General features: G+C 34.1%; 1 protein-coding gene across 1 annotated transcript in view; it reads left to right on the top strand.

The window, feature by feature from the left end:
- LOC148309343 (rhomboid-related protein 3-like) overlaps positions 1-18,228 on the top strand; it is a 289,455-nt gene that overhangs the window by 259,467 nt on the left and 11,760 nt on the right. Inside the window, exon 7 of the mRNA XM_088260221.1 lies at positions 16,363-16,505. Coding sequence (XP_088116347.1) covers positions 16,363-16,505 — 143 coding nt within the window. The remainder of the gene's footprint in view (positions 1-16,362; positions 16,506-18,228) is intronic.

The raw sequence follows: 18,228 nt of genomic DNA, 5'->3' as shown, positions 1-18,228 counted from the left end.
TTTACCCTCTTGTTTATATCCGTTTAATTAATCACACGTGTTGTCTGCTGCCATTATTTGAAATTTTCTAAACACTAATAGAGATAATTGATCAAACAAATAATTTATTACCAATAACATCTTAAACTCTAACCTATCTTTCTTGCCCTCTTCTTTATATTAGTCTGATTACACATCGCTTACTCTTTTCAACAACGTCATATATCAAAAAAAGTTGATTTTTCAGGAGATTGCATTTAAAGTTAAAGAATATAATGAAATGTATTAAAAATAAATATCAAGCCACCTATTGAAGTTTTTACTGTGCAATAGATCTTTTTAGGTAAAACTTGAAGGTTTTTTCTCCATTATATTTAAAAAAATAATTAAACAATACCTTTTCTTCAAAATGCAAAAACACCACTTTCTCCCCTGTAACGGGTAAATATTAAGTAAAAAATATATTACGTTTTCTGGGATATAGTACATTTTCTGAGCATTTCGAAAACATGCACAACTGAAAATTGATGCTTTTGAAAGGAGTGAGTGACATGTATGCCTCTATTATTTATCATTTTCATATTAATCTATTCGTATTTTACCAATAACCTCTTAAACTCTAACCTATCTTCCTTACCATCTTGTTGACATTCGTCTAATTGTTCACCCTGCATCCTCTGTAGCAAACATATCACACCTTCACTGTTTAAGTTTGGGGGCTAAGGGTTCTGCCAAGTGTCACGTTGCCTTTTGTCAGTTGACACGGAATCTTTTATCTTGATTGGGTGCTAGTTGTTCTTCCTCTTCACTTATCCAATCGAATTCCACGTGCTGCAAACAGAAAACTCCATTAGAGCGAAGAAAAGGAGAATCTTTTCTTTTTTTACAAGAAGGGGTTCTTTTAATCTTTAAATGTAAATTATTATAGGAAGCATTTAGCCGGTTTGGTAATCTAGGCTTATGGTATTTGTTATCTACATAGTTCTAGCTAATGCACTCACATATACTGATGTTATTTACCATTATATGAATTATCGTATTATGGTAAATGAAATCACTATACATGAGTGCATTAGTTAGATCAAGATTACAAATACCATAAGATACCTAGATACTAACCCGCCAAATTATTCTTATAATAATTTATATTTAGAGCTAAAACCAGCTCTTCTTAATAGAAAATGTTAATTTATTTCTCCGCTTATTTATTAAAATATCTGAAGTGTTTTGTTTAGCATAAGGCAAAAATGTGGATATTTTGTTTTTAAACTATTATTTACAATTCTTTAAATGTTTTTAGCATATCGCTCACTCCTTTCAATAACGTCATAAATAAAAAATCGTCAATTTTCAGTTGTGCATGTTTTCGGAATGCCCAGAAAATGTACTATTTCCCAGCATAAGTGGCATATTTTTAACTTAATATTTACCCGCTACAGGGCAGAAAGTGTTGTTTTTGCATTTTGAAGAAAAAGTATTGTTCCATTATTTTTTAAAATATACTAAATATTTTTCAAATGGAGAACAAACCTCCAGGTTTTACCTAAAAAGATCCGTTGCACAGTAAAAAGTTCAATACGTGGCTAGATATTTATTTTTATAACATTGTATTATATTTTTAAACTTAAAACGTTCTCCTGAAAAATCAAGTTTTTTTTATTTATGACGTTCTTGAAAGGAGTGAGCGATATATGTGGCACATTTTATAAACTTCATAATATAAAACTACTTTTTTTTAATCACTTTTTCTCCAACCGTTTTCTGCAAAAATTGGTTAAAAACAAAGTCGTTTTATTTTGTAAAGTTATGTATGTTTGTATGTTTATCTCGGCATTGTCACAAATTTTTCTTATTTTTTATGCTCATAATTTTACTGAAACGTATTGCTAAATAAACTTGTACCAGCATACTTGTAAGTAACAGTACGGTACAAAACGGTTTTTTGGAGGTAGGTACTTGCGATCAGTGCATTTATCTCAATTTATCGAGCCTTTCCAATTTTCCGATTCGGCGCTCTTCTAACTAATATCCCGCGCGCTACGCGCATTTCCATCGACTTTCAGTCCCCCATTAGTTATTTTTTGTCTACTGAAACCGTTTTTTGCTATGTACTCATGTAAAAAAAGTTTTTTTTCAATGATGCACAGTTAAGTAATAAATAAAACAATTCTTAACCAATTTAATTTTGTATAAAAATTCGATCCGGTTTCGTAACGCATGCCCAAAGAAAACAAAATTCACGAAAACTATTGTATTTGAATAGTACAAAACAAGTGTCTAAAAACAATGTATTTTTTATTTTATTTTTATATTTTTATAATGTTCAAAAATACTTTCATTATATAATCATAAGTGACTTTGTTGATGGATCATGTTTTTCACTGAATTCTATCTCACGGTCCTAGAAAATCAATCACAAAATAACTCACATCACTCATAGCGATTTTTTCTGATATTTGATTTATATTTTGCAGTTCGATTTCAATTTTGGTTTTGCCAATTCGAAACGTTTTGTAATTTCCTTCTAGCCGTTCGTTCACTCTTTTAACAGTTCCGTTCCTTGTCGATTTCACGGTACTTGATTGTGTGCACGTCTGTGGGGATTTATTTCCACCCCTTCCCATTAATCCTCCCTCCCGGTAGTGGCTTTTGATCGATCAATTGACCCCTGTTTGGATTTCCGCTTACACTCTTAACGGGCTTCGGTATCCGCGCGGTTGATCCTAGAACAATAATAATTTCATATTTATTTTATTATTATTATGGTAAAGTATTAAATACAGTATACAAAATGTGACTATATGTAGGTACACCATATGAAAATATGTATGTTAAACCTAGAAATTTAAATTGTCATACTTTTGTAACGATCCATTTTTTTAAACTTTATATTCCGTTTATTTACTGTGTTTATTATTATCATCCCAGCTACATTTAATCATATAAATGAACTTTCCTTACTAAATAAGTTATACTGTTCATTTGAACAACGTAATATATTTTGAACAAATTGGCTACGGTCATTAATAAAATTAAATAACGTTTCGAACTTTCTTGTATTTTTGGTAAGCTATAGAAAATATGCCACTGCGCATGTATGAGGTATGTCTTTTTCTACTTGTTTTTTTGCCCTCGACAATTTATAGTAAACATTTAAACCCTCTCTCTCTTCTCTAGTTACCGATGACTCTCGATTTACTTTCGCCCCGGCCAGACAGCCACAACGGGGAAGGTCACCCCGGGGTTGCCCATATATCAAATGTATAAAATGGGGATGGAAAGGGGCGACCATGTGGTTTCTGTAATGCCAGGCGACTCTCTGCCTCTGATTGTTTCGCTTATCTGTGATTTATTATATTATTTATTCTCTGGTTTATTTCATCCACTGAATGAAATAAGTCTTGCTAAATTTATTTTTATAATCACGAAATATGGATAAATTTTTGAAATTTTCAGTTCGTAACTCACCCGACTCGGTTTAAGATAAGACAACTTATAACCAATAAAATACTCGTACAATGTGAATAAAACCTATATGTATTTATTGACCTAAATGTGAAGAATGTAACCATTTCGATTTAAGTTTTCTTTTGTAAATACCACTATTTCATAAAATCTATTGTGACACGTGTTTCGATGCATTTCGCATCATTTTCATTTACCGTATGTGGAGCTACGTCTAAATTTTAGAGTGGTGTCCTTTTGATGTTTTTATTAAAGATTTTTCTTTCTGTAAACGTTGTATTATAAAATATGATATCTGTACAATTATTGTTTTAAATGGACCTCTAAATTTTAGAGTTTAAAAGGTGTTTGAAAATGATGCGGAATGCATCGAAACACGTGTCATAATAGATTTTAACAGAAACAGTGGATTTACCATGTAAAAATTCAATTAAAAATGTATAGCTTTTTCCACAAAGTGACTTCTGAATCAATTAACGAAACAAATAATTTACTTGTCCAAATCAATCTGCTCTCTCCAAATATGAGGATATGGGAAGAGATGGATGTAATGTAATGTTGAATTCGTCACGAAATTTACTCCCAAAACTGGCCATGTTCCTTTATAGCCATATAACCTTTTCCGAGAGCATTTTTCATTCCACCCTTGCACTTTGCTCGGCACCCTCACGCCATAACGTTAATATGCAATATCCATCTAGCCCATGTAATGACATTCAATTTACCAACTTTGTAGCTCTGATGTCACGATTCGTGGTGGAATTACCGAATCGTGTACGATTCCATTTACTAATACTTTACCCCCTTTTTGTGTCGGAAGGTAAATGCTTTCAGTTTACTACCCTTGTTTACATTCAAGCGAATAAAGAATTATAATAATCAATCAGTTAAGGCCCGATATATGATAAATCAAAACTTAATTTTCTTTGAACCCAGGTAAAATTTTACGTAATTGAATTTGTTGCTTCAAATACCATTTTTGTATTGAAAAAAAAAACTTTTTCTTCGAAATACATATGCTTATGGTTCTTAAAAGGAAAGAGTTATTGAAAGTTATGGAGTTCAAAAAAAAAACGATAAAAATTCCATATATTTTCTAAAAAAAGTCAACTTCCGACATATATTTTTTCAAATCACGCACGGATTCACGACCGACCTCTTGCGCGGTCTGAATTCGAAATCTGCGAATTCCCCCTTAAGAATATTTGAGCTGACATCTTTTCTTTTTTCACTTTTTCCTCCATATATGATTGCTATGACTTTATCTTGAATCCGCTTACATTTTATTTATTTACTTTTTCTCTCTCTTCCTCCCCCCTTCGTTGATGGCAAACATTATTACGTTACTGTATACTATCTTGACTTTATATATCGCAGTTTGGTTTGACTATATTCTTACAGTAAAGTGCACTCAACTAAATAGAAGTAGCTTTACCTCTTCACTCGAGCTTATTGGTTTTGACGAAAAATAACATCAAAATGTGTACAATTCTTTGAATAACATAAAAGTAAGGTTAGCATACTAAATGTTATGATGTAAGTTCAAAACTGGAAAAACTACATACTTAATCTATAATATCTAGATTGCACTCATCGTGCCTTTTTATTTTGAGTAAAAAAAATATTTTCAGGTTTTTCGCTTCACTTGCTTTAGAGTGATTGGGTTAGGTTTTATAGAGATGTGACTTATGGCAAACTGTTAATTATTCGATTATCCGACTATGATGGTATTCGTTACTTTGTCGATTTGTATTTCTTTCCAGCTTATGTTTTCGATGTCAAATTTTCAAACATATTAATTAGGAGATAGAAATACGGAATACGAAACCAAATGTTTGCACTATTTAACGTGATTATATTTTTAAATCTCAACAGAGATGAAGAAGAATATGGAAATATGGATATTAAAGGGCTTATGGCCTGTCGTAGGCTGGCTTAGTGATCACTTTACACACGTGCAACCACTGTTCTACCCACAATTGACAACTACACTACTCCAATTTTTGGAACTATTACATATATCATTAGGCGCATACTTAATATAGGGTATTTTAGGTATCAAACATGACATTTGATAAAGAAATAAAAAAAAATCATACATTTTTTTTATGCCTTGTTACAAAATGCTAAAGTTGTCTATCATCGCGCACCGTGTGTGAGAAGTGCATTATATTTGAAGATGAGTGTGTCGGTAGATATGTACACAACATCAGAGTGTTGCTTTCATTTTATCCTTGTTTTTATTTACACTTCCCGTGTTGTGTTCCCGCTTCAATTTTTATTTTGCTTTTTCTCTTATTTATTTATGAATGGCATCCGCACGTGCTGAGGCGCCCCCCCCCCTCCCTTCACTTCACTCCCGCTCTTCTCTCGTCCACTCGCGCTACACGGCATTACACACGTCAGTAATACGTATTTGTATATATAAACTAACTAACTAACCATTACGCCGCTTCCCCGCAGGGGTCGGCAGACTGGATAGAACGCCACACCACTCTGTCTTTGCAAACATTCGTCGCCTCTTCCACATTCACGCATCTCCACTGACCCTTACCCAATGTTAAGGGTCTCATGGTTATTGTCGCAGACTTTTGGCCAGTAGTTCAAGGTTTGACCCCCCACTCTGCCACAATAAATATAATGTCCATCAGAGCCTATATTTACCTGAAAATAGTATAAAATATGTGCGGAGGTCCTCAATAAAAAGTTATATTTCCAATATTGCACAAAAAATCCTTTCAATTCAAATCTGTTTGTTTAACTGTATTCTATCGAAATCTTAATTAAAGTTGCACAAAACGTGACCAATCCTGTGTTAAACCAATATGAAATCATTAAATCGCACCGAAACCAATATTACAAGTTAGAATTCCTGATTACTTCATTTATAAAGGAAATGTAACGTTTTGGTGAGAACCTCCACATATGTATAAATCATAACAATACATAATCAAATTGAACATCTCGTTTACTATATGTTGTCAATCTAAAACCGAGTTCAGCTGTTATTCAACCTTCCATGCAATTGAAAGCTGTATTAATAAGGTTGATAATTTTAATTTAATTATCACCAACTGCAGTCCTATCAGCCATCTCAAAGTGTTGATGTAATATGCCTATATTCTCTACCTGAAGTGAGGATAGGCCAGGGAAGGAAGCGTCTCGCACGTGCTCCGAAAATAAACTATCAAGCGGCCGACTGATGCGTTCTGTGCATCTGCCATGCAGGGTAGGTATACAAAAGCCACCACCAGATCTTATCCGTACGAATAATTAATCATACGAGATGATAGTTCACAGAATTGTCTACTCATTATTTCTTAGAAAACTGCAATAAAGTTTCAATAAATAAAAGTGATGCATTATTTATGTTTACAACATTCTGAGTGTATCGAAATACTTGTTCACAAAACTGGATTATCTCCAATTATAGGAGTAATTTTTTATATATTTTTTAGACATCTCAGCATAGATGAAGAAGAATATGCAAGTTTGGACATTTACGGGGCTTACGACCGTCACAGGCTGGTTTAAGTGATCACTTTACACACGTGTAACATTCACCAATTCTACCCATGATTGACAACCACAGTACTCAAATTCTTGAAAGTTAGTAGATTCGGACCTCGCATACTAAGAAAAGAGTTTCTGCTCAATAAAAAGCTTCTTTTCATCTCACCAATAGATGTCTCTAGTGAAATTCTAGTGATTCAAGAACAATGTTTCGAAATTAGATCATATATGGTATATGTATATAGAACCTCTAAGATTTTGGGTAGTGTGGTTATCAATCTTGGGTACAATTGGTGAATGTTACATGTGTGTCAAATGATTACTTAAACCTACCTATGACGATCGTAAGCCCCGTAAATGCCCAGACTTCCATATTCTTCTTCATCTCATGTTAAGATGTCAAAAAAAATATTATTCATGTTTCGTTGGAAGCGGTTTATCAAGTCGTTGGGGTAAATTTCTCCAGAGCCGTGTGGAATTTGTGTTGCGGATCAATGCAGGTCGGCTCACTAGTGCTCCGGTGGACTAAGGAAACTCACCCCTCACCCTTTCTATAAGCCACTAATCTACTTTTATGGTTTCCCTCGAGACTCGAATTATAATCCACCGCAAGACGGAAGGTAAAAGAACCGCTTGCGGGGGATTTGGGAAAGAATACCATCTCGTTTCCTGAAATTACGCGACAGAACTATTGAATTATAGGAAAATAAATAAACTCAATAAACTCCCTAAAGAAATTAAAAATAAAGAAGATATAAAAATTCTTAAGAAAAAAAATTAATGCCCATTACATATAAATCTTGAAAAGAAATATAAAAAAGACAATTATACCATTAATTATATAAAACATTAAACCTTGATAAAATAAAAACTCACACTCAGAATGTTGTAAATAAATTAACTGGTCAAATTATAAGCTTAAATAAATGGAAAATGATGTTTTCAAGCGTTTCTTTAAGTATGTGAATATAATCCAGGATTTGGACTATACATTCAAATGATATAATTTCTGCTTCATAAAAGCTTTCCTCGTCCCACCATAGATGTCTCTAGTGAACTCTCGCATTCTGTGTTTCGAGCTTGATCAAAATATCTAGAAGTTTTAAGAATTTGAGTAGTGTGGTTGTCAATCATGGGTAGAATTGGTGAATGTTACACGTGTGTAAAGTGATCACTTAAACCAGCCTATAACGGTCGTAGGCCCTGTAAATGCCGAGACTTCCCATATTCTTCTTCATCTAAGTATGTCGACATGTCAAAAATAATGTTTGTTTTTTACTTTTTAAAATAAATGCGTATAAGTGAAGCATAGAGTAGAAAGGAAATGTGAATTTGTTGTGCACTCTATAACACAGGAAGGAAGAAGCCCTATGAACGGAACAAGACGTAAATGATACCACTTTTATAAAGCGTTTGTGGTTACTATAGAGAATGTGACATTGATGTCCGATAACATGCGGTCAGCTCACGTTACAAGCAACTAATCGATACATAGTAAACCCTTTCGGATGTGAATGAAAATATCAATTTTAGTATATGTACTCGTATATTTGTAAACAACTTCCGAAATTTGAGTAGTGTGATCGTCAATCATGGGTAGAATACCCAATGTCACACGTGTATCATTATGTATGATCACTCAAATCAGTCCAAGACAGGTCGTGAGGCCTGTAAATAAACCCAGACTCCATATTTTTCTCCATCTATGTTGAGATAAAAATATTGTTTAAAAAAACACCAATATTGTCTATTTCAAAAGTATGTATATAATAAACTATTTGAATAGTATCTTGTAGTAGAGGGACATATTTTTTTACAAATCAGTCTAAGACAGGCCGTGAGCCCTGTAAATATACGCAGACTCCATATTTTTCTCCATCTATTTTGAGATAATAATATATTTTTAAAAAAACACCAATATTGTCTATTTCGAAAGTATGTATATAATAAACTATTTGAATAGTACCTTGTAGTAGAGGGATATATTTTTCGTCAGAGAAAACACCCTGATTGGATATCTCGCTGGTACTTTTAACTAAAGGTCGTGTGTTTACATTTGTGCATTTACAATAATAACCTCCATTAAGGTTCGTTCAATGTTCCGAGCGAATTAGCAGAAACAACACAAATAAGCTTTCGGTCTACCGAGATTTGTCTCGCCTTTTTTTCGCTATCATCTGCCGAAAGGCGACACCGCGCGAAGGCGCGATGCGGAGTGGCAGCACATGTCCTGGAGTGGTGAGGATTCCTAGGGGGCTAATGGCGGAATATATTAAGACTCTAAATGGGCGGGAAGAGAATATTGCACACTCGGATACGGAAGATCAAAAAAAATATGAATGAAAACAAATACACTCGACGAAACGGGAGCCAACATTTATGCACATGTTGATTCTCGGGCTGAACAGATGTTGTTGAACTTTCAAATTATTTGGCTTCTCAGTTACAAAATAATATTACAACATAATAGTAATAATAAATATGGCCAATTTATATAGCGCCGCTTTCGTGAGAAGTCATTTCAAGAGCGTTTTAATGATATATGGACGGCAATGACGTGTGGAAGCAAAATGTGGAATAAGCAAAGGAAGTGGACTGTGAAGAGAATCGTTGTTTGACAGAATTCTAAATGAAAATATTATAAGGGAATGTAAGACCAAAGTAGGGACATAAGAAAATATTAAGAAAAATTATTAAGGTGGAATGGACACGTGGAGCGAATAGATAGAGAAACAATGACTTTAATTTTAATTTTATGCTTCTATTTTAATGTATTGAAGCCAAAAATTAAGTTAGTCAGTCAATTCCATCCAGCGAAAAATTCAATTAAATTAATTTAAATAAATTAAGTGTTTTGTCTCTTATTCAAAATGTTTTCATACCATTCTTCTTTGAGAATCTTTAATAATCTTTTACACCAATCTCCTGTCAGTCCCGTAACATACTACCCTTCATAATAGGAGACACATTTAGACATCGCAATTATGTTTTGTTCGCAATTTGTCTCTCCCGCTGCATACCTCACAAGGGTTGCATCTGTTTCCGGATGGCGATACGCGCAGGGCAAGATTTAGATCCTCGAACAGCCCGTGTTCTACTAATGCAACAATCTACCTAATAGGAATCGCTCCATTTGAATGTTGCGCCAAATGTCATCATAAGAATGCTGAAACTTTGTGTACAGCTTTATCATACAACGAAATGTTTTGTATTCGGATCAACATTTATTTTGCGGGTTCTCGGCGTGTTTTGTTTTTTCGTTGGTGTTTAAATGAAGCCTTAGTATCTTATCATTTTTGTTTGTCAATTCTTTATTAATCATTTAATTTGGCTTTTTATGTATGCGAGACTAGTAGTAATAAAAATAAAGATTGCAGTACCATTTTATAGCTATGTATTTTTGGTAAAAGAAATATCAAGATTTCTGGAAATGTCGCCCAATAAAAGCCAAAAGTTTTGAGACAGCATATGCTACATCTAAGAAGCAAACATGGATAAAGAAGGAGAAAAACCTGAAGATGAGTCTCGACTGTGAGATATAAATTCATTGTAATAGCTTCTTCTTCCTGGCTCCATCCCAACTTCGTCTTTGTAGACTGTTGAGGTCTGCTCTGTTCGTCTTCAGATTGTAGATCCTTCTATCATGGACAACGCCACCCAGGTCATGCCAGTTTCCGCTATTTCGCTTAGCTTGAAATGTGGGCAATTAAATTATTACATTTTATTTTTAGTATTGGTATTGTACAAATACTTCAATTCAGTGTATGAACCTGCAATTTTTTGTAGCTAAAAGGCAGAATCCTTCTTTCTTGTCTTACCATTAACGAGAGCCGAAGAGCTAATTATAAAAATAGCACATTAAGCTCTAACCTTTATTCTCTTGTACAACAATACATATAATTATTATACATAGACTCCTGAACGTATAAAATCTCATTGTCTACTTTGATCACATAATATCTCATCATTCACCATTTCCTTTGATCTCGTATTGTTTTAAAGTTTTTTTCTTCTTCAGTTGTAATGCGCCTGGGGGGCGGACGCGCCTAGTTAAACTTAACGAAGTTAGCTTTGTTTCCGGTCGTTTTACCGCGAGTTGAAAAAAATATTCAACACTAGTGTCGCGTGTGATCACTTAAAGCTATTAAACTCACAAGACATCGGCTGCGACGATCCTGTTGAGGAAAATATAACATTTGAGACAAAACTGTGGGCTTTGTTTGCTGCTGAGAGTTGTGTGGAATTTGAGACGAAAAATTTAGACTGAAATTAGACAAATTTAACAGCCTTAATTTTTTTGTTAATTCGTAAGAATTAATTGATATTTCTTTTTTGGCCAGTGCCAACTATTGCCTAATTATTACCGTTGAAACAAATATGCTAATTTTATTCGTTGTATTGTTTAGACTGTTAATTTAATTGCCATCTTTTAATGAGATATTTTAATGGGTGTTATTTAGAAATGTGCATATTTTTATTGCATTTTTATGACCAATCATTTCCGTCGAATGTTTTGTATTTCTGTTAAGCTGTATTGCCACCCTGTTGAAACGGTCAAAAATTGGACTTAAATATGTGTTTAATTATAATTAATTCAAATTTCATGTGTTATTATTACGTGGACTTATGTAAATGTAGTAGTTTTAATATTTAACTATCTTATTTATTCTAATAAATGATTGTCATAATAAAATACTAATTATTGAACATATTGTATAAGTACTATTAAGTATATATGTTTTTTAATAATTTTTTAAAATATAATTATTATTTTTATTGTTTTCTTCTGTTACTTATTTGTATCATGTAAAATGTTACGTTTACAAAATTTATTATAATAATTACCATAGTTAAAATATTTATTTCTTATTCGTTCAGCTTTCTTTCATCTTCCACACTTTCTGGCATATCATCATACATTTTAAACCCTCCTCACATTTTATTCGTAGATAACAATCTTATGTTTGTTTTTCTAGTTTTTTACTTTCAAATATAATTTGACGTCAAAAATCAATGAATTATGATGATTTTTAATCATTTTTATCCATTTAACATTCTTTTGTAGACTGTACCCAGTAGATATTATAAAGTTGTGTAATAATCTGTAAAACTCAATAGAGGGATGTTGAATTGCTGGCTAAATGTTTTTTTCAATATGTGACATACTGCGGAGTGGAGTGTATTAGTTTCTGAGGTAAAATATTTTTAAGATTTAATGATCCAAATATTTTTTTAATTTTATTTCTTATTTTTTCTGTTTTGAATTAGTATAATAATATTAAGCGTCATAACTGTATTCCATGGAGCCGGACTTGATATCTTAAAACGAAATTCCCTTAGTTTTACAACTATTTTAGTTATATGGTAACTACATTCTTCACTGACTTTTACGATTTAAATGATAAGTACATACATAAAAAATATAGTCATAAGATTTCAAATTTCTTTTAATTTTATTATAAAAACATTTTTTTTATATGATAATAATTAACTCTACATTCTATAGTTTAAAAATTCTAAATATTATAGTTTTATTTTATTTTTATTTTTTAAATGATCACTAAGCGCTTTTACCTTATAAAGCATCTTCAGAGTGGTAAAAAGTATTCACAAATTGTTGCTTAAAAACTATTACAGTAATTATGGCGAGATACGTCATAGTACTCAATATCATTGGATATTTAGTATTTTTACATATTTTTTGATAAAACGGTGTAACAGTATTTTTGCTGTGTTTTAAATTTTAATAGTAATTAATACAAATAAAAATAATGACAAAGTGTGATGTTTGTACGTCGTGTTTGTACCCCAATTTCGCCGTATTAATTTATGTAAATGCCTAAGTAATTAGACGTGACGTGGCGTGCAAATTGTTACAATAACTAAGCCAGTTTGCATGCAAAAATTTAGAGAAAAAATCTCCTCCATGCCGTTTTTCCGTGCCTGTAACGCTTAGTATTCATTTCAAACCGATTTTGCAAACCCAAAAACATGAAATAATAAATAAATTTAAGCACGAATGAGGTGCGTGGGTACTGTATCGTAAATAATGAACTTATTAAATGTTGTTAGTGGATACGTCGCGATGTGGAACTATGCAAGATAAAAGTTACAAGTTATATACTCATTTTATTAGCCTTGTAATTTCACGAGTTTAAGATATTTCAAAACTTTTAATTTTTATTTATCTACATAGGTTTTTAACCAAATAAATTTTCGTCTGTTTTTTGTTACTAAACTGTGAGTTGGAATCGTTTTTATCGTATTTCTTTTTGGAAAATGTGTACATTTTCACTAGGAAATATCATTTCCGTTCACATTTTTACATCCAGTTCCGCTCTACCGGATTTATTGCTTGTATTACAATATCAACGACTTTGATTGATGTCTCAATATGTTTTCCACATTCACATAAACCAGTATTCAGCGCTTCGCATTCATCATGTCGAACTATACATTTAGCATATCTATCCTATTCGAATACTTAAGTGCATTTAACCAACCTTATTGTGCGACTCTGGTATGAGCGAATCATAAACCCGAGCCTATTAAGCAAACAATCGTACCAAGAACTGTTTTAGCCGTTTTCTTCGAAATACTGCACCGTTTTCTCTCTTGAGAATAAAATTGAGTTCTGTTAAGAAATTATAGCAGTATCTACCATTTTCATCGAGAAAAGTTAGGTTTTCCATTTTGAATGTTCAAAAATTATCTCAAAATTAATGTAACTTTTATGGTGTACATGGCGGTCAAGGGATGATAAATTTGCTAAAGATTCTTACCGGGATTCCAATCCGAAGTCGAGACATTAGACTTCAATATTCTTCTTCATCAGTCTGGGCATTTATGCTCAGACTTCCATATTCCTCTTCGTCTATGTGGAAATGTCAAAAAAAGAGAGTTATACATATTATTGAAAACGGTATAACTTATGTTTTGAATTACTTTTGTTGTTTGAAATATAGGGTGGGTACTCTTTGAAGTTTTTATTGCGGCGGCTTATCGGCATTTAACCCTTAGTGTTTTTCCTTATGTCAAAGTTCGGGTGTAATAATTTGAAATTGGCGCTTTTCCACGTGTGTGTAATCTCGACTCTCGATATAAAGTTTAATATCGAGGTTTAGCGGTGTATGGGGAAGTTCAACAACCCTTAGCGTTGTGCCTTCTACCCCTTCTAGAGTTCGGCTCCGCTTCACGACTCTTTGATTTCCATCGGCCTATAAAATTTCCCTTAATTTATGACCCCCGAGATATTACAGCCTTCATTTTCTATCGCGTTATTAGGGGTATTTTATTATATCAACCTGAACGTATGAGTGCTGTTTATTTTAACGATTTATACGTTATGTCAAATCCGATTATTCCTTCCCGAATTATTTCATTATAATTATTACAGCTTTATGCTTCGCATTACTTGTGATTATTTTTCCTTCACGTGATTATTTTAATTTACTAAATTAAATTGGTTAGTATAGTTTGAAATCGAAGTTTCGCTTGAATTCCAGTTGCTGTGAATTATTGAAGGCTTCTCTTAGGGGAAAGGGGCGAATCTCATAAATTTTCAAGAAAACCTAACCCCCTTTCAGTATCCACCCCGCGGATATTTAGCCTTCCCAGTAACCAAATACTCGATGAGGGTCAATACACTATTTTACTCTGTTTTTCGTGCCCGTTCATTACCCATTTTCACTCAATATTACAATAGCTCCGGCGTTTCACTCCTACTATGTTTATTTTCCTTTTTTGTACAATAACCTTCATTACTATATTTTAAGCGGCTCTATGGGATTAAAATAATCATTTTCTTTTTTTCAAAAATTACCCATATACCTTATATTTGTTGTAATAGCGCTCGCGTGTTTATGTGCACTGTTAATAAATATGTTTATTAAAATGAATTTCCTTTTCCTTTATGCATTAACATGACAAAATACAAGCACCCGCATACAGAACTCGATTAATAAGTAAATTTAACTGATTCTTATCCACATTTTAGGAAATTTCCCTCGTTTATATGTAAAATTCGTAATATCAACAAATTACTCAAAATAAAGAAAACTCGGCTGTTATTTAATATTTTTATATAAAAATCACATTGTGAAACTTGCTTATTTTTTTCGATGCTATGGAGTTGGGGATTTCTTTATCGCTTACATCACAGAGAAGAGTAATCGCGAGTAGTAAAAGTCTACGAATAGCTACACCTGATGTTTCCCGGAGCTTTCAGAGAATCCATTATTTATACAAGATGCACTCAAAGTAATAAAAGAAAATGCATAAACTCTCATTTTCCCTACTACGAGAACTGCGAACCCATCATATACTCGGCAATGGCTCGCATTAATATGTTAGTAAGATCCTCCGGTACAATTGCGAGGCAATCGTTTATATTGTAGTCTTTATTCGCATTGCATACTAAACGTACTTCGTGTAGATAATGGGAGCTTATCGCAATGTGTATTTGTGAAAATATTGATTTTTCAAAGTAATGCTAGCATTGTTTCAGTTTATGCTCAAACTGCCGGCCCGGTGTTCTGTTTATGTCCTAATTTATCTCGCATTGTATTGTACCGTCGCATCGCCCTAGAATGCTTCGTGTTTGACTGCGAGAGCCGCGGTTTCGTTTCATGGTCGTCGTGAATATTTCGCAATAATAATTGTTATTATTCTCAAACGGAAAATGCAAACGAATTTGTACCTTCGATACAGTTCAGCAGCGCAAAACGTATGGCGAAATTTCGCATTCCGGCACAGATTAGAAAACGTATTGTTTTAGCTCGCGCATTGTTGCATTCCGGGGATTTTTGCTCGACTCCGTGGCAGATATCATCTGTATACATACACCCGTTACTCGCCACGTAATTGCACTCTTAATTGCGGATTATATCTTCGCTTAAAATAAGGTTATAAATGAAATAGTAAATTACCACCTGCCAGGAGTTTGGGCAAAGTAATTTACTTATTGTAAGTGCGCGACCGTGGGAAAACGAGCGCAAACCGGGCTTCGCGTCAAATTCGTAATTATATATTTTTTAATAATTCAATTAAGCGGCGGAAAATGTGTAACCTCCGCGGATCAATCTGGACGGGTCGGGGAATTAGTGCCATTACACGTTTGCTTTGAATTCCTCTCGAAATTCGCTTAATTGGCGCTAATTACCGTCCGATGCGGGTGAAACGCGGCGTGCCTCCTCAAGGGCGGACTTGCGCCAGCCAGCGCAGGTGGCGTGCTCCCGGCCATGCAAATCGAACAATGCGGCTTTAATTAATTATTTCACGTGGTGCAATGCCGACCGATGCATAACTACCGTAATAGACCGGGCGATATAGCATCCTAGTCTGGCTGCACGCCCGCGAGATCTAGATGACGATTGTCCCTATAAAGGTCACTCTGCTTGTCCGCAGCTTGGTTTCTTCACGTACTACACGGTGACGACGGGTCACGCGGCCCTGGCTGGTCCAGTGCCGATAGACTCGGTGTTCATCTACAGGCCGGACAAGAAGGCGGAGGTGTGGAGGTTCTTCACCTACATGTTCCTACACGCGGGGTAAGTCTTATTTTTTTTTCAAATAGAAATAGTTGTATCTCAACTTGATATGAAACATATATCGTTCTTCCCTTTTATATGAAAGAAGATCTGAGCATCCTAGGGCTTACGACCTGGCACTAAACGAAGCCAGCTAAATGCCCTGGGATGCTCAGACTTTCATCTTTTTTATAATAAAAAAAATAAATATGTGTGTTTTTATTATTTACAAAAATACTTCAATTTCATAATTTTTTAACCCCAATCGGCTGATTATTAAAAATAGGTATCAAATGTGGTATAGTGGATTCGAACCGAGAAACTCTGACTCAAGAGTCCACCACAAGACACTAACTACTGGACCACAGCCCGACACTTAAATCCTTCAGTTTTCAAACCTTACTCTTGTTTTCTTTTCATTCGTTTCACTCTCTTTCCCTTAGAAAGTAATTCGTACACATATTTATACGTTTGATATCAAATTCTGCCTCAACAGAATTTTCGGACGAATTCAGTATTCCGTCGTAGAGTAGGCTGCCAATCATTTGATATATTGAACTCTCCACTTCACGATATCTTTAGTGCCCATTTCCGAAATATTGTTTTTCAGCGTTGACATTGTATATTATCCGTCAGAGCGGGGTTGTCAATCATGGGTAGAATGGTGAATGTTGCACGTGTAAAGTGATCACTTGACCAGACGCAGACTTCCATTTTCTTCTTCATCTATGTTGGGATATTACTTTATATTTCCCGCAATCATTGACCAACGTAATCATCACATCTTGAGTAAACATAACGGTGAACATTTCCCATTGTGAGCGGGCTTGCCCGGCAGTTTGACGAGGGATTTTCATATAAAGAGGAGTAATTGCGAGCGTTCACGATTTTTTAGCCTTTTCTCAGCGGCAGTCTACCGTGACGTCATAATTCACTTCCCCTGCACAAATAGCATTTTAATGCATTCTTAATTTTTCGAGATTCTTAAGATTTATCGGCTCGCTAATGCTGATTCGTCTTGTTAGCATTGCTCGTATAGTTGTAATTATATTGTTTTCTCCACAGAATGATCCTTGCTACCTGATTTATTTTAATTTTAAATGTATATATATATATTAGGTTGAGATAATCATTATCGATAAAATTAAGAAAGGTGTGTTGATATGGTTTGGACATGTGGAACGAATGAGTGAGAAAAGAATGATAAACCAAATTTGCGAGGCAAATGTAGTAAGAAAAAGAAACAGAGGAAGACCGAGGAAAACTTGGCACGACTGATCGTGCCTGCGTATGTCAAATGCTACAAAGGCAGCCGGGTCAGGAGTCGGAATAATCAGCGAGTATGTTTGAGTGGAGATGCAAGAATGTGAAAGAGACGATGTTTGTTTGCGAAGACAGATTGGTATGGCGTTCTATTCTCTCAGATTACCCTTGCGGGGAAGCGGCGTGATGGTTGGTTCGTTAATTTTTCAATCACCTGAAATCACGGCGCTCTATTAATTAATTTTATCTCCCTATTAATTATTTCGTTTCCGTATGTACGTGTTAGCCCGTTACCTTGTTTTATTAGCTGGTGCTCTTCATCTCGATGGATGGAGCTATTTTCTGAGCTGGTTAAGTTTTTGTTTTTTCAGCGCATCTTTAACATGTCACCCCTCTCTGACTACCGAGCAGGAATTTCAGTCACTTCCTCAATAATCATTTGTTGTAGTGCGCCGCGCGCCGCACCGTGGAATGCCTCGTA

The sequence above is a fragment of the Brachycentrus maculatus genome, unplaced genomic scaffold (assembly GCF_059751285.1).
Source record: "Brachycentrus maculatus isolate JH-2025_06_01 unplaced genomic scaffold, ASM5975128v1 h1tg000129l, whole genome shotgun sequence".
NCBI lineage: Eukaryota > Metazoa > Arthropoda > Insecta > Trichoptera > Brachycentridae > Brachycentrus > Brachycentrus maculatus.
The sequence above is the reverse complement of the archived record's forward strand: the minus strand, read 5'-3'. Positions and strand labels throughout refer to the sequence as shown.